We start from the raw sequence: 23,756 nt of genomic DNA on the forward strand, positions 1-23,756 counted from the left end.
TGACATGGCCAATATGTCCGGAGATACATCACTGACCACATTCCAAACTTGGCTCACAATCCATCTCGTGCCCAGTGCTTCATGGCAGCGACCCCAGCGTCCAGCTCAAAGCATTGAGTATTCACTTTGACTGGAACCAGTTGCCTCCCAACAGCACTGTGGTTTATCTTTGCGGTTCCTCGATTTATTTTGCAAGAGGTAGCTGAACTAGTCGAGGGCCGTATAATGAGCAGCAAGGCTCCGCCAAGGTCAAACTAAGAGAGCCGGTAACCTGTGTCCATGTGCATAGAAATCTCATATATGCGTCTCGGTGTGACAATCTCCGCAGCGGTAATCATGTAAAGTCAAGTTCGGGCATTGAACCCAAAAGCAGTGGCTCACTACATGTTGGGTCAATGTAGGCTGATAGCAGTCCAGGTGAGAATAGCCCTTGTACATCCGCCTCTGTACACCTGTTTATACCATGATTGCTGGTGATAGAGAGCCACACATTATTATCAGTAGACGAGGGATTGCCGGGAGCATCATTTCTCGAGACTGGAGGCACAGCACTACTAGTCTGGGGATATCGAGACTCGATCCAAGCCGTGAATGTCTCTGCTGCCACGCATCTCAGGTAGCGGTGGGCCCGGTCTGCAATGGGCCACTTCTGTTTCAAAGTTTTCAAGCACCCAAGCACAAGAATAATGCGGTTGCAGTGGTGGTCTGAACAATCTGATGAATGGATCCGACTCGTAGCAAGCTGCACCATTCCACATAGTACTAGGCTAAAGACAACAAATGGGCTGTATCTTTGGACGCTAGGACGGACGGACAGAAGATTAGACAGTTGCTTGGATGCTTCAGTAGCTTTGATGTCATGAACATGTCGGGTGAAAGATGGAGAAAGTCGAGACGGAATCACTGGGCAAATTGGGAACCCTGTATCTGGACAGGCGGGTCGAAGGCTGCTCCTCGGAAGATGCAAAAGCATTGCAGCATAGTGGATGGTAGTATGTGCTTGAAACAGTATTTCATCCACGCTGCCATACGTATCCACGATATCAACTTTGTTCGGCGGAAGATGGTTTGTCCAGCTAACAAGCGCGTTTTCCACGGCTTGCAGGTGATCTCTATGCGTCTCGGGCAGGCTATTCAGCACTAGGACCCGTGCCAGGATGCACACTGCCTCGATACGGTAGCTGAAAGATGAATACCGAGATTGATATGTTTCCCCATCGTCGTCGGCAAATATGCGCTTGTTAAATCCAGCAAGTGTCGGGGGTGAGGGTATATTAGTATGGCTGGCGTACACTGATTCCTCGCAAGGCAAAGCCACGTCATAAGGAACGCCGCTGCATCGCAAGACAACCCTCTTCTGCAAAGCGGCCATGTAGACATCCACGGTGAAAAGTTCCCACCAAGTACGTCGGAGACTCTCAGCTTCCACAGCTTGCCCACTGGAAGACGTAGTCGCAAACTCCTGTCGGTACATCCCGAGTTCCAACGCGATATCGACAGCCTGGGAAAAGGAGGAGTGAGCTTGTGAACACTCACCACGGGCGCACGCAATTATCGAATACAACAAAAGAGCTTGAGCCTTGCACGGCGTCCTCTCTCGACTGGCGCTCAACTGCACGGTAGCCATATCAGGTAGAGAGCCATTAGATAGCTGTAGGAAATGACTGCCTATGAACATGACCACTTCATGTAGATATGCTGGGTACTTGCGCTCCTCGTACAAGGGAGCCGGAACCAGGATGGGATGCGCTGAGTGAAAATTATCATAGTACAATCGTACTAGACGAGCATCTGAGTCCGAAGAATCATGGCCCTCCTCGACTGGGGCGATACCCTGGGCCTGCTGTCCAGAGCCAATCGAAGCAGCATCTGGCCCGTTCAGGCTAGTGGTGTGAGGGGACAAGATCAGGTCTGCAGAAGTTGGACCCGAAGAAACCGATTGATGAAGGTGACGAGAATAGTCCGAAGATGCAGCATGTTGCTGTCGGAGGGCTTCGCGGATTTTCCGCCGCCCTCCTCGGCGAGACGGGAGATAATTGCAATCCAGGCGGTTTTGGAGGCAGCGAGAGCAAGAGGGTGTTTTCGCGTCGCATTTGAGATGTTGCTTCCGACACTCTGTACAGGCGAGTGGTGATGGTCGGGGCATGTTCAGGATGTTTTTCTTCGATAAGTATCCTCCTTCATCCTGGTACTCAGCCCTTAGAGACGAGAAAAGGCCATCATGTCTTAAGCCGAGTATTATTGTTTCGGGGAAGGCGCAGGACGGCGATACTTGCTCGGGTCGTGCAGGTCATAAACCTCAATGACTAAGCGCTGTGCATCCATAACCAGATCCCCGCTAGCTTTCTCTTGTCATCTACTTCACTACTCTACGGAGTAATGTTCGTGGGTATCAACAGAGACCAGCTCTCCACTTGAGATATTGCTCAATTTCCATGTGGAGCATCCCTATCTGCAACCTGATTCCGGTCTCACTGCTGCAACGTTGTATCAGAACGACGAGTTCCAGTTCCAACTACTGTCTACAGATAAGTCGTACGTTATCACACGTCTTTCTCATAATTTGACTTGCTACTCATCACCTACATGTGGATATAGAAGTATAGGATGCACGAGTAATACGTAATGCTAATTCAAAACTATCAGATACCAGATCAGAGTATCAAAGAACCCAGTATCTTAAACCCCGAGTACTCCAAGTTCCCAGTCTAGTTTACAAGCAAATTATCAACGCCAGTCGTTATTCGTTACCAGTGTCCTGCACTCTTCCTTTCCTGTCCATACACCTCCTATGGTGCCTGATAAACATGGCTGCTGCGTCCAGTCTCCCGATCATAGATATTGTATCCGAAATCCGCTGCATTGGGCGGAGTATACACTGCAGAATATCAGCCAAATGATTTCCAATCACAAGATTCACACCAACTTACAATGCAATGAGACCGCGACCTGATCCTTCTGCGGGTTCATGACCCGATGCAAGCCGATCTGGTCACAGATATATGCCACTTGGTCGGTCTTGTACGTTGTCTCTTTCTTCACGGTCAAAGGCGCATCATGGCCCCGAGCAGGATCTGGGGTCTCGTAGATAATCTCATTCAGCTCGCCGCCGAGGATCTTCATGACACAGTGCGCGTCTGCGTGATCATGGATTGGAGATCCCTTCTGCGGGTTCCAAACCAACACCAACTGTTCATTGTCAGTCATCATGTACGAGTCCATTATCTAGATGATAACTAACCAAATTGGCACGACCATTGATATCCTCCACAAGATTCCGAGTGTAGTTCTTGCTGACGTCGTTGCGTGTGAAACGTGCCCAGTCGGCAGGGTTGGAAGCATATTTGGACATGAAGGCCATCAAAACGGCATGGTCAACATGTTCTTCATCGATACCCCGAGAGTTACCCAAGCAGCCTCTGAGGTCTTGAACAAGCTGTTCGAAAGTGTAGGTCTCATTATCACCCAGTAATGAAACGTGGTCCTTGTTCAGACGAGAGGTGTAACCAGTGGCAGTACCAGGGAAAGACGCAAGCATTGTGGAAGACATGTTGTGATAATTTAGGTATCAAGTCCGATATTCGTTAAAGAAAAGCCAAACCCAAATTCGTCTTTGAGTTCCTCCTTATAAGTCTTCGATCTTGGTCCTATACCTTTATTCAGATAAGCTACGTACTTGGTACTTTAATCCCCAACTCTCCCAGTATGGAAGGAAATACCAATCGCCGACCGGGGAACTTCCATCGGCGATCCAAAACCAACCAATAGGAGTTCCACCACTCATCACCAACCAATGAAACCGTGTCCTAAGCCACATCTCAACGGCCAGCAACTCAGCTTCACCCCCTTGTCCTCAGCTCCCAGACATGATCTACTGCGCCATGTACGACTGCCATGTTCACTCTCCCGAAACTATGACGACTGACCGCGCATGACATGACGTGGAGGCACATTCGCATCTCCTATCGTATCGAATCAATATACACGTTCTAAATGAATCTGGACACCAATGTCCGAAATCCTATCAAGACATCAGAGAACAAGTACTCCCCCCGAGTGTAACCGACACCTTACCGGTCTGAGATTTAGATACCAGGTACATACCTGGCCAGGAATCTGGCTGAAAGAAGGCTCTCTGCCTGTCGTCCCAAATACTCCGAGGCATCCGTTCTTCAGGATGCAACAATAAACAGGGTACTCCCAACTTCTTTTCATCACCGATGCAGGACCTCCTCAATCTAGCTCCCTCATTCACATGCCTATTTGTTCTTCCATGGGCACATAATGCATAGCCTCCGGACTACCCGAAAATGCGTCCGGGGGACCGGCGGATTATCATATCGTGTATACACTAGTGTATACATCCCAACATGGGACGGAAGAGCCAACAACTTGTGCATGGTCTGATACAGACCCCGAGCATAGCCATGCGGGAAGTGCACTGCCCATATTAGGGTGAAGATAAGTCCTCAATATACATGTCGCATTGCTGCCTAGTATGTATCCACTGTGATTGAGGTTGTGGCTTGGTATATGGAGGGCTTGTGCTGTGATGAGACCGATTCGGAAGGTCTCGTCATTGTCCACACAATCGAGTGATTGAGTATATTGTCTGTTTCGTGGGACGCGGTGTGGGATTTGCGTGCGAATGTGGCTTGGAGTTGGTGAATATGGTGGGTCAATGTAGTAAATGGGGATTTGGTAGCTTGTTGGGCAAAGCTTTGGTTGGATTATTGTACTGCTGTGAGATGATCAGTGTGTCTGCTTGTGTATTGAGTAACCGGATGATGGGATAGCCGCTATGCTATGGCAGCGAGATTGCAAGGCGCATCAGCTGTCCTGTCATTATGGTCTCGGTTACCTACCTTGGGACCGTAAAATCGAGGATTGGGACGCATCTGCAGGCAATCTACAATTTATTGCCTCGAGGGTTGCTTCCTCATGACAGTATCAGAATAATCCGAAACTCCATCATAGCGATATCTAGATACCCACTATGATCTCAAGCAGCTTTTCCGCTCTCCTCATGATCCAGGATTTTGCAAAGAACCAGGCCATCTTCCACCTTTATACCTCGCAAAACACCTACATACATCATCTTCTCGGACGAGAAAATGACGCTATACGAGGTCATCCTTACGCTAATCCCCGAATAAGTATCTTCTGTTTCCCCGGACACATCTATCTAATCCACCACTAAGCAACATAAAAAATATACAAATAAGCCATCCACAAACTCCCCATTCCAACCCCCCCAAAAATCTCCCAACCTCCCAACACCGCTTCAATCCTATCATCTCCCTAACTGGTCAGGAATTGCGGTGAGCATCGCCATAATGGCGTTGATGGTGTGATAAGCCGGTCGGCGAACGGATAAGTTCCCAATCGGCGATTCCACAACACCCCCTTGATTCTACCCTACCTAGATAACCTACCGGTTGGTGAGACCTGGAATGTCAGGAATGATAACCACCTAAATCTAACTCACGTGTCAAATAGTTCGGGACTTTCGCCCGGATGAACCGGCAGTATGCGGGCTCCTATCATGCTTGTTCCATGGAGGCCACCTATCTAGATCGATGGTAGGTATCCTATGGAAGAAACCCTAGGCGATCGTCACAAGATCCATGACCGCATACATACATACATCCTCTCCATAGGACATGCTAACTTCAACTAAAGTCAAATGTTTTGTTCATCTGACTTAATCTAATTTTGATGTGTTGCAATTAATCATAGAATTCACATAGGGTTTAGTTTTGGGACAATCGCCGACTCGGTGTTGGGTATACCCCTTAATTCACAGATAGTGGTACAGTGAAGCTGAGTACTAGTACTACAAAAGCTTCTAAATTTGGGCTTTATTGACAACACCCAATGTTTGGATACTAGTTGATGCTGTGTTAGTGGACTTTCATAAGTAATTGTCACTGGAGATACTAGTACTACTATATATATTTAGTTGGATTCAGGCACAGCCGCGGTGGGTATGGGGCTGTTCTAGCGCAATTCTCGAAGTAAGTGGCCAGGGGTATTGATGTTGATTGTCAACAGGCATGGCTTCTTGCTTACGACTATACCATATAGAGAACGGCTATCATCGATGCTTGGATAAGGAATAGATAGTAGTCACATGGCTGGAATTCTCGTAAAGCTACTACCTATGGGACGAATGATTCAGATGTTCGTCTATCATGATGTAAGTGGTGGTGGGGAAGTCGCGAGATAGCAGGTGATAAGACTCCCTTCCCATGGATCCAGACGCATGTCAACCGTGTCCGGTATCCGTATCCGCCTCCGCTCCCGTCTCCGAGAGCTGCCGCCATCTTTGATCGGTGAATAAACGCGTCTAGACTATTCAATTCTCGGGTTAGATTGTGTTCTATCTAGTTTTTATTTTTGAAGAGAATCTTTTATTCGTAATCCCTATGTTCAATGAAATAAATATTCAATTAAAAAAAAAAGCCTCCACAACCAGGTATTTACAGGCAATCGCTAAGCCATTGGATGCACGAAGCAACAGAAAGACGAAACCAGGTCGCTGAAATAGATTGCTGCATCAAATGTATCAGTTCTTTCAATCCACATATCGGGCTGCTGCCTTCGTAGTGTCTCTGGTCTGCTTGAGGAACGGTATCAAGTCGGTTCCGCCTGTTCCTCTGATCCCTCCTGTAATATTCTCATGGGACTTGTCCATCAAAGTAGATGTTGTCGTTGCCAGATTAGTCTGCGAAGGTGTGTGGTTTGGTGGCGGAGTTCTTGCAGCCATAATGATGTATCGGGTCACCATCCGGACATGCTTGTCTCGAAACCCCCCGAGTGACATGGCCGCCATGTTGTATGCATCCCTCAAGGCAGATCCGGCTTTGTGGCTCATCACATACGGACGAACATTGGAGGTGCGGGCCATCATCTCCAGGAAACGTCGATGTGGACCTGGCATGTAGTTTCGCATATGCTGGGAACGAGACAGTCAGCGTCAATCACTTTTTTCGGATACACATTCGGCTCCTTGCACTTACTTGAATATAACCGGATCTGACTTGAGTTTGCGACTTGCCGTTGGACTTCGTCTCCCCAGTAGCTGAATGCTCCACACCGAGGAATATATCAAAGGCTTGGATCAGAGAACTTTGCGCATTACTACCACCACTGTATTGATGCCACTCGCCTTGACCATCCCCAAGGTCATAGAACACTCCATTTGGCAACCCAGCTGACGCCATGTTCTTACTGCCTGCTAGAAATGGGCGTAGCTGGTGATAGAAAGCAGATGGTGCACATTTCTCATACATCCGTTCCAAGAGTTTTCCAAGTTCTCCAAGACCATAGCTAAGTTGTTCGAGGCGGGCAATAACACGTTTCTCATCGTCAATACTAGCACCGTGGATACCATCCAGCATAAACTCGATGAGCTGCGCTCCTTTGGCCTCGATAGCGACGGAGAGGACGAAAAACCACTCTTCATCCTTGGTGCCAGTAAATGAGGTCACTACGGATAGGTTGTCCGGGTCTGTGAGATCTGTATCCTCCGATGGCACTGAAAAGTTCCATAGATTAAGAGCTGCATATGTGGCACATGGTGGTAGCTCCAAATGGTTGGAAATTTCGATGAACGGGCGCGCTATAGAGGGCGGTAACCTCTATCAAGTCTAATGTCAGCAAAGTCAAGGGCTATAGAGAAGCGCAAAAGGGGGCCGAAAGAGGAAACGAGAAGTTGAAAGGGAGAATTACATCTTTTGGGGTTTCACCTCCCCATATGTAGGCGTGTGTGAGATAGGCCAGCACAACGTAGGCTCTTCGCCATTCGGGCTCTTGTTGCAAATTTTCCGTACTAAGAATGGGCAGATTATTCACGGCTTGCCTGATAGTGCCAGCCTTAATGATAGCGGGCAAGTCCTGGACAATATCCTCCCATCGCGAGTAGTAAGGATCCTCCAACCTCCGTAAGGGAAGCACCTCCGGAAGGAACCCGTTTTGAAGGGAGACGCCGTATTCGACAAGAGATATTGCCGGAGTATCGAGCATGACTGGATGTAGGCTTCAATAAGGACCAGTTTGTGATTGACTTCTCGGGGAAAATGTCACCTGAGACAGGCAAAAGAAGCAAATGGTGTTTATATCGTATATCCAAGGACAAGACGGAAGAGAGGCGGACTTAGAACGGATCGTGTCAGGACCGCCTAAGGAAACAGCAAAACCTGTCAGTTGATGTCCCAGCAAAGACTTCCCCTAAGCTCAAATGGAGTAGGTCGCCGAAAAGCTCAACAGGCCTATGGAACACTGGAGCGGATGTTTTGTTATCTCTTGTTCCGTCGACACGGATGACGAGGCGGAAGCGGAACGGTATCCGGACCGGGAGAGACGGATGTGCTTCGTGTCACGCACCAGTCCATATATAATTGTGAAGTGTTAGCATGGAAGTCTCCCCCCAAGTCCTCTCTATTCAATTATCGCATCGTTGTCACCGGTCGCTTTCATCATGTCGAAATCAAACAGCACCAACCTGGCATTCCCTGCCGAGGCAGCGACGAAGGAGTATGCTGCATCTCTAGATTCTTCTGATAGTCTAGCTACCTTCCGGGACAAGTTCATTGTCCCATCGAAAGCAAACATTGTTTCGAAGAAACTTGCAAAGCCTGGTGTGTTCTAACCCCGTGATCTTCTTCTTCCGTCGCTGACGAGTGTCGCAGGTCTTTCATCCGAACCATGCATTTACTTCTGTGGGAATTCACTTGGCATCCAGCCCAAGCCCACCGCAAGGTACCTGGAAGCACAGCTGGACACTTGGTCATCGATCGGGGTGGGCGGTCACTTCACCGACCTCGAAGACTCTCCCCTGAAGCAATGGCAGCTGCTTTCGGAGCAAGCAGCTGAGTCAATGAGCAAAATTGTCGGCGCAAAGGCTGAGGAGGTTGCAGCTATGGGAACACTGACAACAAATCTCCATCTGCTGCTGGCCAGCTTCTATAAGCCGACGGAAACAAAGCACAAGATCCTGATGGACTGGAAGGCGTTCCCAAGTGATCATGTATGTTCGACGGATACCCACCTGACTACTTTGTTCCTGGCAGTGCTGATATTAAAATAGTATGCCATCGAGTCCCATATTGCCTGGCATGACTTGGATCCAAAAGAGTCCATGGTGTTAATCAGCCCTGACGAGGGCGAGTATGAGATATCCACGCAGAAGATTTTCTCGTATATCGACAAGCATTCCGACGATGCTGCTCTCATTCTCCTTCCCGGTATTCAGTACTATACCGGCCAGCTTTTCGACATCCAAAGAATTACCAAGTATGCGCACTCGCGCAACATGGTGGTCGGGTGGGATCTAGCCCATGCCTTTGCTAATGCTGAGCTAAAATTGCACGATTGGAACGTTGACTTTGCAGCATGGTGCACATACAAATATGGAAACGCTGGCCCAGGTGCCATGGGGGGCCTCTTTGTGCACGAGAAGCATGGCGAGGTCGACTACAGCGCAGGAGAAGATGAGCCCAAGTTCCGGCATCGTTTGACCGGATGGTATGGTGGCGATAGATCGGTGAGGTTCAAGATGGATAACAGTAAGTGAAACAACCCCAGACTATGTTTGGGAGCTAGTGAGCTGATCTTATGATAAATAGAATTCAAACCTATTCCTGGGGCTGGGGGGTTCCAAATTTCGAATCCTTCGGCCATCGATCTTGCATGTCTTTGTGCCGCTCTCTCTGTCTTCGATGAAACATCGATGGCAGACCTTCGCAGGAAGTCCGTGTCTTTAACAGCATATCTTGAGTTCTTGTTGCTCAAAGACACCGAAGAGGAGTCAAGACCGTTCCGTATAATTACACCCGCACACCCTGAGGCTAGAGGCGCGCAGCTCAGTCTCCTACTCAAGCCTGGTCTGTTGCAGAATGTGGCACACAGGTTGCAGGAAGCAGGAATTGTTTGCGATAAACGGGAGCCGGGTGTCGTGCGCGTGGCTCCGGTTCCTTTATATAACACCTTCAGTGAGGTATGGACATTTGCTAAGATTTTCAAGGATGCGCTTGCAGAGTGATGGAGGCTTGGCTGTACCCATAAGTTATTTCCCTGGTTGGATTTGTTAGCGTTATTTTGATGGGAATTCCTAGAGATAGATACCAACATTTCGGGGTTTTGATACTAAGATTTGCTCATATTGTACTTGAATTAATGATGATTTGACCATGTAGTTTGAGATTTGATTGCGAATTTGCTTAGTGGGAAGCTTGAGAATATAGGAGTCAATGTCCAGAATACCAACGTGTTATAGTAGGCCTGTTCAGTGTACGAGAACATCTCAGAGATTGCCGAATCCATCCCTAGGATCACCGCTTCGCAAAAAGTCCTGGGCTTGAGAGAAGAAATTCGCGGCGAGTATTGAGAATTCATCGTGTAGGGGAGAACCAACTCCCATAGGGTACTGTACACCTGTGGCGAGGGGAGTTTGAATGTTGAATTGAGACGTTGGCGACTGCGACGTGGTTTGCTGCGAGTGCAGACGAAAAGGCTCGGGTAAGGGGGATGTCTGCGACACTTCAGCACCAAGCGTAGGAGCTTCTGTGTAGAGGGAATCGCCGAACATGCGGCGGGCAGAATCTGCGTCACTGGAGGAATATTCGAGGATCTCCCAGAAACGTGAGAGGTCTATGAGTAAGTACTTGTTTTGGGCACCAGATTCCAATTCATAGGATGCAGACACAGCATCTTCCAGCCTCTGCAATCTGTCCGCCTATCTTCATCTTAGCAAGTTGAACAATGGATATATTAAACGCCGTCTTACCAAGCGTGCCATATGAGGCCATTTATTTCCAAGAGTTTGCACAAACCCAACACATTTGGAAAACCGGTTGCGCTTTTCTTCGCGGATGGTGGTGTTCTCCGTAAAACTCAATTGTAGTTCAATTGTTGCTACCACGGCGGCACCATATCCCATGAAAGGATCCGAGACAATGAAAGACCTCTCCTCGAAGTAGTCAATAAAATGGATAATCCATGTCGTATGCGATGAAATCAAATCGGAGGTGTGCTGCAGGAATATCTCCGGAATTGTACTCCGAAAGTTTCTGAGACTGAGAGAAAGCAGAAGGGGGTGATTGAGAAGGCACAGGATCGTATGATACAGGAATTGGTTTAGTAGCCATGGACCCCAGTAGTCTCTCTTACCTTGAAGGTCATCGAATGTCCTTTCACTTAAATTGGCTGGCTTGAATCTGTGACTGTATGGCATCTGTGTTTCTCGTTCCATCAGAGCAGTCAGTATCTTTGAGTATTCTGATTGCGAGGACCACGGAGGTACATTGCTAGGTCTTCCGTGGCGTCTAACGTATCTTGCAGCCTTTGCAAAAATCTCGCTGAGCATGATCACGTAGGCTATTATACCCTGATCCTGCATGCCTGATGACCGGGTTTCATTCGTCCCATCGCTTAGCGAGCTTGTCGGTGCCGGCCGGCTTGGGCTTTCTGGAAAGGGAGGAAAGCAGCCGTCGGCAAAATCCAGGTTATCAAAATCAACCCCGTGAAGGCGTTTCAGAAGACAAATACTCCAGAAGCAGCGTCTGCGTTCTTCGCGTGCAGTAGGGGACTGCACCAAATGAGACTCTGAACCAAAATTGGCACATTGCGCTAAGTTCATCGCTAAACTGCAATGAATGCTTGAACGATGCGCATTCCCATCTACAAAGGTATCAAGTTAGCATGCTGTCAGCAAAGCTCACAAAATCGGATGCGTTACTGGCAAAGTCGACCAAACTTAGAAGGCATAAGCTTTGCAAGGTTGAAAGCTCTATAGGTCCTTCCGAGACTCTCTTCATAACCAAGCCTCTGGCCACCTCCGTATAGCCGTTGATTATCGATGTAAGATCGTTGGTAGTGAAGCTGATATCGTCGGAGAAACGGATACTCAGCGCCAACATAGCATATATGATCTCTGGGTCACGGCTCCCTAGCGTGCTGAGGAAGCTGTCCCTATAGAAAAGTGGAAGAGGCTGGGCGTCACAATATATCAGATACAGCTCAGCTATTGACATCACTTTCTCCCACGTAGGGAAGGGCGTGGTTGGATTTAGCATCGACGAGGCCATGGCGCTGCTTATGGAAGCCGTAGGAGCAGTTGCCCGTTGCTCTTGTCTAGTGGTGCTTTGCCTAATATAATTAAAGATATTAGGCATTGGAAGCTCTCACGTAGGAGTTGGAGAAGTGGTGGAATACCCCAAGGCGTCGAGAACCTGACCCATTCGGGCCTCCAGATTTCCAAGCCGTTCTTCCTGTGGTTACTTAGCTTGTTTCAGCATCACTAGTATTAGCGTAGAATTGTTCTTACCAGTATCTGAGAGAGCTTACTTTCTGAATTGGAAGGGGTAGGAGCCGGTTCCCCAGAGACGGCAAGACCAGCTGTCAACGACCTTCTGTGCTCTCCAGCATATGCACATCTTTGGTTCAAGCGGGAGCATAGAGAGCATACTGGCTGCTCTCCGGGGCATTTTGCCTTCTTGCGTCTGTGAAGAGTCAGTGAGGACTGCGTCATAGAGCACAAGGTCGGACAGATGTTCCGTCTGACCTGCATGGTTCACAAGCTTGCCGCACTCGCTTAGCCGGCCGCTCACCAGATGTGGGCTCCATGCCACACCCTGATAATCATGTAGTATAATATGTGCTGTTGTAAGTAGATTGCGTTGTACTGAGAAAACTAATGTCAGACATAGCAACAACCCTGTCCTGGCATGCACTCAAGACCAGTATCCCATTATAAGACCAGATGTCTTTGAAGTGGGTGACAAACTCACCATATGGCATTATTTAGATCTGAATGGATATATACGCGTTGGAATATCAATACATAATAAGCAAATATATGTCCTGCTCGAACATTATTGGAACATTAAGAGTTGAACTACTATCAGGCCAATGCCACACGATTTCGGATGATCACTACCTATTTATCCGTCTGTTAGTCGCGCCGGGGCGAGCCGGCAGAGCATAGATTACTAATCTATTCAATTCACAGTACTGACGTTTCTTCCAACATTTTCAACATAAAGCGAACGATAGCTTGGCTTAAGTATAGCCAGTGCTGGCTTGGGTGGCGCTCAGAAACATGTACCCAGTTGATACCATCTTGACGGCCCCGGAGAGAATAATCCCTGGCTCACCCGGGAGATACCGGCTGCGCTCATGCCATCATGAAGATGCCATGGGGCTCCCCACGCCTGATATTAACATTGTTACTCATACAAACAGCATCTACTATTTCGAGCCATGAGCGAAGACAACATTGTAAAGTTGTATAATCCTTATCCGGGCTTTACCTACTCCTCTGGGTATCTTTATAGGCCATCAAACCATATCACGATAGGCATGGCCTGAAATGCGCCTAACTTATAACGAGGCTGTAACATACGACCGGTCATATAGAGGAAATAGATAACGCTTTGACGCCCTAGGTTATGTTATATACAACGTCGGTAATCTTCCTCTCTAGCCGCCCATCATGGTAATAGAGGTACACCGCCAATTGAAGCCAAGAAGCCGTGACGAGAAGTTGACAAGTTGGCGAAGATTGCATTTACTCTTTGCCGAACCAGGTCTTGTGGCCCTGTATAAGAATTAGCATTAGACAATTCGATGATCCACTGGATCCCCGCCAGGGAGTGGCAGTTTGAGGAGAACACTTACGAAGACCATACGGCCCATGGCGTAGGTGGTAGCTAAGAAACAGACATATTAGTGCCGGTGCATCGTAATTGAAAGCCTCGAACTGCTTACCAATGCCCATGCCGTAAACGGAGATGAGGTAGGGCCACATGACGTAGGCGCTGCGCTCAGTCTGTAGATATCCCCGTGGTTAGATTTCCCTCGTTGCTCTCCAAACTATGAACTGTATTCGTAGATCAAGGTACCTTCCACCACTGGCGCTTGCCGTCGTGCTGCTGGAAAAGACGCTGGTAGTAAGGGACACGGTTCTCACGGAACACGAACCTAAAAGACATAGTTCCGGTTAGCAAGTCCAGTCCTAAAAGGGATATCGAGCTCGGGTTCCAATTGCAAGAAGATTCCGCTCAATTGAGCAGCAAACGGTGCTGGCCAGCAAGCCGTCATCCGGCATCGCTCAAAGCGCCATGCGTGGAAACAGGTAGGAAAGAGGAACAGTGACATACCCAGCCATACGAGGAGCGGTGCGGAACATTTTGGCGGTGCGCGAAAGCGACGAAGGAAGTTATCGAGGGGGGTAAAAGGGACAATGACAGACGAGAGGCTAGCAGCAACAATGATCAGTCGATGTCGTGAAGTGTGGACCCGAACGGTCCTTGAAAGTCACGTGTCGATCCTCCCACTTCCGCCTTTAGGAATCAAGGCTTAGTAATTATCACGTGCTTTGAGAAGCTCTTAACTGTAGCGGGTATAGTGCACTTCAGTGGAAGTCCGGCGTTCCCAGAAAAGAAGTAGTCCGCGGCAACAAAAGGTGTGCAGAGCAGAAGAAGACCGCCATTTGTCTTTGTCCACATGTGCAACGGACGTCTTCTTATAGAGCGCGATTGACGAGGATGGTCAGATCTACTACCGCCTTCCTTCCGCCCTCCTTCCCTTAAACCTCATGCGCCCGGCTCTTCTTCGACTACTGAAGAGGCCGTCAGCTCTCTCGGTTCTCGACTCCCTAATATCGATGCCCATTGGAGTTGAGCAATTGGATGTCGGACGCGCAGCTAAATGTCTTCGCTGCTTGTCAAAGACCGCCAAACAGGCGAAAAGCGTGCCTGTTACAGAATTGCAACACACATCTGCCAACGAACCCTCTTTGGCATCGACGAAGCGACCGTTCAGCTTCCGGGTTTACGAGATTCATTCGCCACACAAGCAGGCGGCAGCTGAAAGTGGAGGCCCTGCCAACCCACATGGGAGTGGTACTGCGTCGGATTCGCGATGTCTGGGCCTCCAGCCGGAGAGATTGGAGTACGAATCGGACATTGGGCATACAGATGACATCGGATCCCGTTTGATAGACGACCCAGTGCATCGGAACGATTTCGCACTTTGGGAGGAATTACTACGTTACCGGCAACGGCATTATGGGGACAAAGGCACGTTGGATATCTGGGAGGGCATGACGGCCCGAGTTGGTGGGGTACAACTTCCTGTGCATGGAGAAGTGGCCGATTTCTTTTGGCAAAGCTTTGTGGATGCTGGTCTACGGCGTGATGTCGTGTTGAATGAAGTTGCTAATTATGCGCTGGCGCTTTGGAACACAACAGGAAGACGCTGGGACAAGTTATACGAAAGGGTGATTGGTGGTTTTATTGACAGGGGCATGGCACAGCAGGCTGTTAAATGGCACAGAAGACTTCAGCATCCACATCTGACGCACCCCGATGATATACTACATATCTTTCGACCAGAAATCACCATTAGGCAGCAAAGCAGGGTCGCCGCTCTGATGAAGTCTGGACGTCGGGCTACGTCACCAACCCTATGGGCCTTCCGCAGCATCTGTCGCATGACTCAGGGCCACCAGATCTACATCCCCATCATGTCTAGGCTAATGCGCAGTGGGCATGTTGATGATATGCTTTCCATGCACAGGTTTCTCACGCAGCAAGATGACCATCCACACTCATTTGTCGACCTTGAGCCATTGTTAGAGAGCACGAAGGAGTACGGACCATGGGAATTCTACCAAGAGCTTTATAGCTACGCCAGCCAACGATTCCCTGGCAAACTGAATGAACACGAAAAAACCAACCTCCAATCCCGGACGGAGACTCCAAAAAAAATCTCGCATGATGAGAGGCCCATTAAGGATGGATTTGGCGCACGGATATTTGCCACGGAGGCTCTTGACTTCGACACAATACTTTCTGGCCTGGAGATGTTCAATGTACCGGCACTTGGACCACAATCCTTGCGGGAAATGGCGCTTAGAGCCCGCGGGAGTCAAGATTTGTTGAGCAAGCTCCGGCAGCTCGAACGAGCAGGCATCTCCCTGGGGAACTCTGTCTTTGCGCGTCTCCTTCGCAAGCTCGCCTCGGAGAATCGGGACATTGTTCTGTCCGATTTGCTCCGCTGCGACGAGCATCCCGATGTATTCGAGGATGCGCATATACAGGAATCCATACTTATATCTGCATACAGGAGCCAGGACTGGCGTACGTATCATATGACTCTGGCGGTCCTGAATGAGGTATCCGAAGAAGCGCCGGACTTGTTCAACATCCATTTCAGAAAGCATCTTGCGGCCGGCGAGTTGGCATTGGCTCTTAAGCTGGTCGACGAAATGGCCCTGCGCAAAAAAGGGTTGAGCAAAGAGAGCATCGACCTGATGATCACATACGTCCTGATTCCCCGCAGACCCGGTGTTGCTCCAACTAAGGGACAAGGTCGTTCTGAAGCTGTGGAAGTAACATTCCTTTTCCGTGTACTACGACGCGTTGTCCCTTTGGGTGCGTCTGTGACCCCTGACGTTTGGGTTGAGATGATCAAGAGACTCGGAATGATGCACTGTTGGGATGAGGTGCGGACCTGTTGCCTCTGGCTCGCACGTCATTTTTCGCCTAACTCGGGATCGATAAACGAACCTTTGGAGATCATCTCACCATCAACCACATTAAATTCCGCTCACGACACCCTAGTCCACAGACATGGCAATTCCGTGCTTGAGACCATATTCAACAAGCAGATGCAAGCGGCGCTCGTCCATTGGGGGTTCCGAATGCGCGTTTCCTCCAAGCGAGACGATTATAACCCTTTTGGCGTGGATGGAGAAAGACTTGTTCCTTGGGTACGCGGTCTTATTCTTCTTCGCGAGTTAGAAGAGAACGGTGTGCAGCTTTGGATGAGATGGATCAGCCAAGCCTGCCGGCACCGGCTTGCTGTTCTTTTCGGACGACCCCGACGTTCCAGTCGTCACATGAGCCGCATGTTGCGACAGGAGAATCCTTACAGCGCTGAGCGAGTCCTAAAAGATATTAACCGTGCCTGGGGACAGCCACCCTTGTTCCAAGGTCGGAAATCCAGGGATTTCTACCGGCTGGTGAATCCGCCCAGCTCGAGGATGTCTCAGCGCAGGACACGGCGTACTGTTTGGAGGGAAGAGAATCTGCGAGGAGCTGCCTTTGTGAGCAGCCGGTGAATATGTACCATATACCATGTGCCATGTACCATATACCACATAGAATAGAGCGATAGACTGTAATGATACCATACTAGTAGTATCTACTTCCACTGTCTGGGTGCCTGGATACCTGAGACTCAGGCCGCCCGCCAAGGGCTCTCAGGTGAACCGTGAAGGGACCGGGGCAACGCGGCAGCAACAAACAGGCCAAACACGGGTGGGCTTCGCCACGGGCATGGCGTGTCCCCGTCAGCACAAAGCGAGACAGGAGAGGCCATGTCGACCCTTGTTCCTAAGAATAGGTGGGCAGGCAACGCGGCCAGACTCCATCACCCTGAGCCTTGTCTGGACTGGCCCACTGAGCTTTAACTTTCTCATCGCTGAGGACCCCGTAAAGGGTGATCCAAGCCAATGGCGCGGTTGTTGCCGTGGTTCACACGGCCATGTAGGTAGTTTCTCTTGGTAGTCCACACTTCTGATTTCTCTTATTGCTTTTACGAGTGGGGTCTATTGATTATCCTATAATCCGAATGAAGAGTGCTGACAGTCTCTGATGCTCGCTCTTTCTTCCTCATCCCTCTTTCTTTGAAGCAATAATCATAACTCATTACCGTCACCGAGCATTGATTCAATAGGTCCAATAGCTCCCTCTCCTTGAGATCGCGTCTGGCTGCGTCGCTTGTTGCTGGGACTTCCTACATGTCCCCCACCACTATATAATTTCTGAAAGATCTCCATCCCCTACAGAACGCGCAGTCAGCATGCTAGGACTAGGCGTTCTAGCACTTCTTCCCTTCGCAGCGGCGAAGGCTCTGCGGCCGCGAACAACAGCCTGCAACAACTCCCCCGACTTATGCTCTAAATCGTACGGAGAGATTACTCACCTGGGCGCACATGACAGTCCTTTTCTACGAGACGCATCGACTGATTACTCTACTTTTGGAGACCAGTGAGTCGGACTAGGACATCAATAATCACGGTTTGTTGACAGCATCTCAGATACTACAATACCACCCTCCAGCTCGATGCTGGTGTCCGTCTTGTCACGGCTCAAGTCCATAAGTCAAATTCAGAGTGGCGCTTGTGCCACTCTAGTTGTGAGTACTTGGATGCAGGACTGTTAAGCACATGGCTCTCGGATATCAAAACCTGGTTGGACTCCAATCCAAATGATGGTACGTTCTTGTTAGGCTTCGTTTACTCTGGGAAAACATAGCTAATATATCCTGCACAAGTTCAGTTGTGACTATCCTGCTGGTCAATTCAGACGATGCGACAGCCTCCGACCTTCACTCGCAGTTCCAAACCGCTAATGTTGGCAACTATACCTATACTCCTACCTCGCAGACTTCAGCGCCCAGCTCGTGGCCAACGTTACAAGAATTGATCGATGACGGTACTCGGTTGATGACATTTGTGGCCTCTTTGGAAGCTTCCAACAACACAGTTGCCCCATATCTGATGGATGAGTTCACCTTTATTTGGGAGAACCCCTACGACGTGACCTCTTCATCCAACTTCTCTTGCGAGCCCGATCGCCCCTCAACCGTCAAGAACGAACTTTCCGCCGCATTGTCTTCCAATCGGCTACCATTCATGAACCATTTCCTCTACCAGGAGACCCTGGATATTGAGTACCCCAACGTCAGCTATATCTCCACCACCAATGCGCCCTCCGGAGGAACAGGAAACCTTGGCGACACGGCGACCAAATGCAAGAAGGAGTACAACGGCCGTCAGCCGACCTTCATCCTTGTGGACTTCTTCGACAAGGGACCTGCAATCGATACCGTTGATAGTCTGAACAATGTTACCAACGCCACCGGACGGAAGAACCTGACTTCCATCAGCGTAACGAGCTCGGCCTCCACTTACTCCAACGTCTTCAAGGGCCTGGTCGAAGTTGTCCAGAAAGCCAAAGACGGGGCGAACCCTAGCACGGGTGAGTGGATCTGGGCCGGCGGGGATTGGGGAAGTCTACTAGGTGGCGGGATCGCGATCTAAGCCGAACGCTACGGCCTTCTTTCTTCATCCTTTCTTTCTACCTTCCGGGGTTACTAGCATATTTAGTATATTTCAACATTTCCGCAGTTACACAGATCAGCGCTGGATTTGAAGTTTGGACGAGCCTCATGACATTCTTTGGCTATAAATCGGGTATAAGGGCGCGGCGTTTGGATGATTCTCTCAACTTGGATAGTGTACCTAACTGATAGGACCATTTTTACCATGTCCATAAGCGATCGCATGTGCAAGTACAATTGCTGGATCATTCTCAACCAATGGAGTATAATACATTGACGTCTCTCACCCCTCAATCCTTCTTCAACAACTCACGCACCTTATTCACCTTATCCTCAAACGACTGTTCCTTGTCGGTTCTATAACACCACGAGTATGACCACTTAGCCCGTGTAACCCACAACCATCTACGAACCAGAAGGGAAAACAAAAGCCCGATACAACAAACGAGGATCAGTCCACATACCTCGATCCAACACGAATATCCGACTGGATTCTAACAACACCCTGCTGGTGTAAGATCGTATGCGCCTGACCAATCACTTGATGAACTCTATCCCAAGGACCCTCTATCATCCACCGAAACGAAAAAAAAGGCAAGGAGACCCCGTCAGCCACGACTATATACCTAGTAGGCAACGTCCGAAAGACAATCAAGTATCTACTACATACCAAGAGTAGTCCCCGCCGAATGCATGACGTATTTCAGGCCGGATTTCTCGATAAGGCGCTGAACATCGGCTATTTGGGCGGACACGGATGGGGACGATGTACCGATCTAGTATTGAGTCGGTCAGTAGCGTACGTAGTTAGTGGTTTCGAACGAGGGGGGGGGTTATCTGGGTGGTTCGTGGGGTGACCCCATGTGGGATGATGGGAGGCAAGCTGAGGACGATGAACGCGTCACTCGGTTCGGGCAAAGCAGGCCGGGGATTGATTGCATTCGATAAATATAGGTAGGTAAGAGATGCGGAGATAGTCAGGCAGCATGCAAAGTACTGCAAGGCAGGCCGCGACAGAAAACAGACTTGGGATAAAAAAAGGAAACCTACCGGGATCAAGCAGAAATCGGCGGTGCAGTGCGGGGGAGTCGGGATGGAAGAAGATATCTCGGCCATGGTGGTTAGTGGTGACTGGTAAATTGGCTGGCTGACAGGACGGAGATCGGATTGCGGAATTCTGATAGAATCCTTTACATGGAAATTACTGAACAACTGACGGGGGAGGTAGGACAGTAGGTAGCTTGGGGGTCAGTCAGTCAGTCCGTCAACGCGGGGCCCAAACGGTGAGCGGCGGAGGGGCCGTCCGTCACTTGTACTCCGTCCAATTCGCGATTTCACTCATCCAAGCACCGATTGCCTTTCTGGTCTATCCGCATTGCAATCATGAGAGGTGCATTTGCCTCGTCATGATCGCAATGTCCACTGGCTTCTTCTCTATGGTGGAATTTAATCCGACCCTCTCTCTGAGGCGCAGAGAATGCCATGCACTCCATCGTCCAGGATCTGTACGTTCCCGCGGACAACTCATCAGCAAACTGGGATGCAAAGTATCGCCCGCGCGCTGGCTTGCGGTGGATCTACATCAATGACGATCGATTCGTGAGGTCTTCACATCTGCACCAAGTTTGCCATGGTCATAGCAACGGGATTTAGTGCTCCTTCAACCATTTGCTTTTTTTGTGCATTTCCCCGGATTTTGGTTCCTCGTCGACAGCATGGCCGACCTACTAAAATTGGCCCGATGGCGATACCACTCACTGATGATTACCTACTGTCCCCTATGGTGGGATGATGGATGATGGATCTGGATCTAACGATCCTGGGGCAGATGCTAGTCTACCCAGCGAATCGCCTGTCCGATTTTTCTGAACAACCCTCTTTTTTTTACACTTGCTTTATTTTAATTCGATTACTACTGTCCCTCTTCATAGGAAGAACAAAACAGCAAATGGAACCGAACAAGTGGACATGGCCAACAATGCCGGGCTTGCAAGCATGCAAAGAGGAGGCGTTTGAGGCTTTGGCCGAGTAAGACGGGAAGGCAGGAGGGAAAAAGAGGAAAAAGAGTCTGCAATCGAGCTGGACCCTTGCTTGGGTCGTCTGTCATCTGCGATTCTTCGGTCCGCCCCTCTGGAACCAAGTTATCCCAACCTAGATTTATCAACCCTCGTCTTGTCTCGTGGTTAATCTTCTTCTAGCCTCACTGGCTTCTTGACTTACCAGATTGTCGCTCATCTCCGATCGAGCGCGCGATCTCCCCCCATTCTTCACTGGCGGGTCGTTCTTCGTCGTCGCAACCCATCCGGCCGCGAGTGACGCAGCCCTGCTGGTCCGACCGTTTTATCTCCCACTGCGCGTCGTTAGTTCGTCCCGATAGTTCACTAGCGACTGCGACAGTATCGCTCGCATGATTTAGCAGATTCCGTGACGTTCGACAAATCTATTCCTCGCGCTTCACCTCCCAGCCAGTGCTTGTTCGGCTGGCTGTTTCTGACCGCCTGTTCTCGTCGCAGTGCAGCATTCAAGGCCCGGCTCTGCCGACGTCTGCGTGCCCGACGCCCTGCGTTTCAGCGCTCACCTGGACCTTGCAAGGCCTTCAGTCGTCTTTCTTACTTTCGCCATTTACGAAGTTCTTCTTATCATCTGCCTCGAGTATTGGCTGGCTGCTCGTGTCGCATGAAGCGTCAGATGCGCGGGTTGGCAACGATATCCAGGCATTTCAAGATAAATCTGGCTGCCGTGATATGATTGGCATGGAAACCGCCTAAGACTCGCACGGCCAAGCGCCACGGGGCTGCGACGACCTAATCCCTGCACAAGGCTCGCCTCCCAGATCTAGCGACACCTCCACTAGACGCAATCGGGTTGGGGGATTTTCCTCCAAAATCCCTGAGCTCATCACTTGCCGTGCGGGTGATAGAATAGGCCTTATTTCCAAGAATCGATCACCTGAGCACAGCGGACAGCGTGTCTCATTTGTTCAGGCAGTCTATTCTCCATCTGCCGCGAGCCAATTGGCCGACTGTAACGCGGCTCCGTACCGGCAAGAAGTGTGAACGTTTGAAAGGAATCCAGGAGAAAGAAAATCGTTGACTGGCGGGACTAGTATTTTAAAACAGCTATTCCCATCTCTCCACGTTCGGGATTGCTGTGCTGGACGCTTATCCATTCCCCTGGAAGGCCCAGTGTCCATTTTAAGTGAATTGCATCTACGTACATGGAAACCTGCACGTTACTTATTCAACTGCAACTGGGTTCTTGCTTGCTGCGCCTTCGGACTTTTGCCCTGCGGGACTAAATCCAGCCCACGTGACCATATACATCACGTTGCAGCGAATACCACCGAGCTGGGTCGTTTGCTGCTATATTAACCGGGGCTGTAGGCATTTTGGAAGCGTCTAGCTTGGAGTCTGTCATGGTTTTCCTTTCGCCTGATAACCATCATCGCTCGTTCTTTCCCAACCCGACAAATGACCAAGCCCAATTTATTAGAGCTCCCAGTAGGAGCCCGGCTCGTCTATCTCGCTGAAGGCGGTGCCAATGTTATCTACCGAATTCTTTCTCCAGCGGAAATGAACGTTGGTCAGAAGAATGACCTCTCAACGGCTGTTTCCAGCTCACTATCCAGTGCGATGGATACGATCCATGTCCCAGCCAGATTCCAAGGCAAATTGCTCCGGCTTCGAAAAGACACGAGCGCGGGGATCTCATACCAAGAAATTGCACGCAATTTCGATCGATGTATACGTCCTCTTTTCAGACCAGAAGAGCTAGTTGACCAGGAGCTTGTGTATCTCCCAAAAGGGCTTGTGCATTCTTGCAACGAGCAGCTACAGGCAGCAGAGCGAAAGGGCCAGCGTCCAAAACGACGCCAAGGAGTGTATCTCTCCACGGTCGAGCCGTTCGGCTTACTCATAACAGATATGACCGCATTTAGCAGTCCTGGGACAACGCTTTCCGAGTTAAAGCCCAAATGGCTGCTTCAATCTCCATCCGCACCACCTAACTCTCGCAGATGCCGAACCTGCGCACTCCGCGACATGAAAACTCAAAAAGCGCGCAGAAAAGGAGTGGCAGGAGAGGAATCCTTCTGCCCGCTGGACTTGGTATCTGACAGGTTCGACAATGTTCTCCGTGCGGCCCAATTTGTGAAAGGGTGCAAAGACCAGGCACGGCTGGCAAAGGTACTCTATCGCAATAGTACGCTGCAGCGGCTCTTGACACATCAGAAAACCTTACAAGATGTGGGGCTCTATGGTCCACCCCCAACCTCTCGAGAGAAGTCGCTTGCGATGACTCTGCGAGACTGCACCATGTTCATAAGGGTATGTTTACAGCTATTATACCTACGCCACGTGTCCGCTAACCCCATCATAGATGCCACGCGACGATTCCGGACGTGTGGAGATCCGACTGGGCGATTTGGATCTCAAGACCGGGGCGGGAGGGAAAGCCCAGTATTGGCTTGACCTGGAGCACCAGTTGATCGTGGAAGACTGGTACGCAGGGGCCAAGAGTAATGTATCGGAGAGCGAGTGCGCTCAGCAGAGCCCACGGATACATTCACAATCGTCCATATAAGCCCCATAATGTCGTCTCCAACTCCCATCTACTTCATGCAG

At 49.7% G+C, this 23,756-nt stretch overlaps 10 protein-coding genes across 10 annotated transcripts; 4 read left to right on the forward strand and 6 right to left on the reverse strand.

Annotated features, from left to right (window-relative positions):
- Nucleotides 1-334: 334 nt before the first annotated feature.
- BO94DRAFT_466347 (Zn(II)2Cys6 transcription factor) lies at nt 335-2,146 on the reverse strand (the record flags this gene model as incomplete). The annotated part of the gene is made up of 2 exons (XM_025608157.1): nt 335-1,869; nt 1,954-2,146. 2 exons carry the CDS (start codon nt 2,144-2,146, stop codon nt 335-337), a joined length of 1,728 nt encoding a protein of 575 aa, XP_025467376.1.
- Nucleotides 2,147-2,707: 561 nt separating this feature from the next.
- On the reverse strand, nt 2,708-3,724 carry BO94DRAFT_68625 (putative cysteine dioxygenase). Its single transcript, XM_025617600.1, has 3 exons — nt 3,242-3,724; nt 2,931-3,189; nt 2,708-2,878 (listed from the first exon to the last, which is right to left on the reverse strand). The coding sequence occupies exons 1-3, from the start codon at nt 3,548-3,550 to the stop codon at nt 2,790-2,792; spliced, it is 657 nt and encodes a 218-aa protein (XP_025467377.1). The 5' UTR covers nt 3,551-3,724; the 3' UTR covers nt 2,708-2,789.
- A 2,853-nt stretch (nt 3,725-6,577) lies between these two features.
- On the reverse strand, nt 6,578-8,028 carry BO94DRAFT_556667 (indoleamine 2,3-dioxygenase; the record flags this gene model as incomplete). The annotated part of the gene is made up of 3 exons (XM_025613882.1): nt 6,578-6,958; nt 7,023-7,643; nt 7,735-8,028. The coding sequence occupies 3 exons, from the start codon at nt 8,026-8,028 to the stop codon at nt 6,578-6,580; spliced, it is 1,296 nt and encodes a 431-aa protein (XP_025467378.1).
- Nucleotides 8,029-8,427: 399 nt separating this feature from the next.
- On the forward strand, nt 8,428-10,272 carry BO94DRAFT_535268 (kynureninase 1). The gene is made up of 4 exons (XM_025611743.1): nt 8,428-8,642; nt 8,694-9,031; nt 9,092-9,569; nt 9,630-10,272. The coding sequence occupies exons 1-4, from the start codon at nt 8,483-8,485 to the stop codon at nt 10,043-10,045; spliced, it is 1,392 nt and encodes a 463-aa protein (XP_025467379.1). The 5' UTR covers nt 8,428-8,482; the 3' UTR covers nt 10,046-10,272.
- A 34-nt stretch (nt 10,273-10,306) lies between these two features.
- On the reverse strand, nt 10,307-12,627 carry BO94DRAFT_466400 (putative C6 transcription factor; the record flags this gene model as incomplete). The annotated part of the gene is made up of 6 exons (XM_025608159.1): nt 10,307-10,738; nt 10,790-11,682; nt 11,741-12,150; nt 12,217-12,272; nt 12,329-12,503; nt 12,566-12,627. The coding sequence occupies 6 exons, from the start codon at nt 12,625-12,627 to the stop codon at nt 10,307-10,309; spliced, it is 2,028 nt and encodes a 675-aa protein (XP_025467380.1).
- An 881-nt stretch (nt 12,628-13,508) lies between these two features.
- BO94DRAFT_535273 (uncharacterized protein) lies at nt 13,509-13,840 on the reverse strand. Its single transcript, XM_025611744.1, has one exon. It carries the CDS (start codon nt 13,808-13,810, stop codon nt 13,571-13,573), a length of 240 nt encoding a protein of 79 aa, XP_025467381.1. The 5' UTR covers nt 13,811-13,840; the 3' UTR covers nt 13,509-13,570.
- A 614-nt stretch (nt 13,841-14,454) lies between these two features.
- On the forward strand, nt 14,455-17,208 carry BO94DRAFT_535274 (uncharacterized protein). The gene has a single exon (XM_025611745.1). It carries the CDS (start codon nt 14,600-14,602, stop codon nt 17,126-17,128), a length of 2,529 nt encoding a protein of 842 aa, XP_025467382.1. The 5' UTR covers nt 14,455-14,599; the 3' UTR covers nt 17,129-17,208.
- A 216-nt stretch (nt 17,209-17,424) lies between these two features.
- On the forward strand, nt 17,425-19,426 carry BO94DRAFT_516930 (uncharacterized protein). The gene is made up of 3 exons (XM_025609974.1): nt 17,425-18,059; nt 18,110-18,285; nt 18,351-19,426. The coding sequence occupies exons 1-3, from the start codon at nt 17,872-17,874 to the stop codon at nt 19,112-19,114; spliced, it is 1,128 nt and encodes a 375-aa protein (XP_025467383.1). The 5' UTR covers nt 17,425-17,871; the 3' UTR covers nt 19,115-19,426.
- BO94DRAFT_68962 (thiamine-binding protein) lies at nt 19,071-20,359 on the reverse strand. Its single transcript, XM_025617602.1, has 4 exons — nt 20,185-20,359; nt 19,805-19,910; nt 19,599-19,701; nt 19,071-19,491 (listed from the first exon to the last, which is right to left on the reverse strand). Exons 1-4 carry the CDS (start codon nt 20,248-20,250, stop codon nt 19,425-19,427), a joined length of 342 nt encoding a protein of 113 aa, XP_025467384.1. The 5' UTR covers nt 20,251-20,359; the 3' UTR covers nt 19,071-19,424.
- Nucleotides 20,360-22,604: 2,245 nt separating this feature from the next.
- BO94DRAFT_546406 (inositol-pentakisphosphate 2-kinase) lies at nt 22,605-23,715 on the forward strand (the record flags this gene model as incomplete). The annotated part of the gene is made up of 2 exons (XM_025613294.1): nt 22,605-23,459; nt 23,512-23,715. The coding sequence occupies 2 exons, from the start codon at nt 22,605-22,607 to the stop codon at nt 23,713-23,715; spliced, it is 1,059 nt and encodes a 352-aa protein (XP_025467385.1).
- Nucleotides 23,716-23,756: the final 41 nt, after the last annotated feature.

Source organism: Aspergillus sclerotioniger (genome assembly GCF_003184525.1).
Source record: "Aspergillus sclerotioniger CBS 115572 chromosome Unknown BO94scaffold_14, whole genome shotgun sequence".
In the NCBI taxonomy this organism is placed as follows: domain Eukaryota; kingdom Fungi; phylum Ascomycota; class Eurotiomycetes; order Eurotiales; family Aspergillaceae; genus Aspergillus; species Aspergillus sclerotioniger.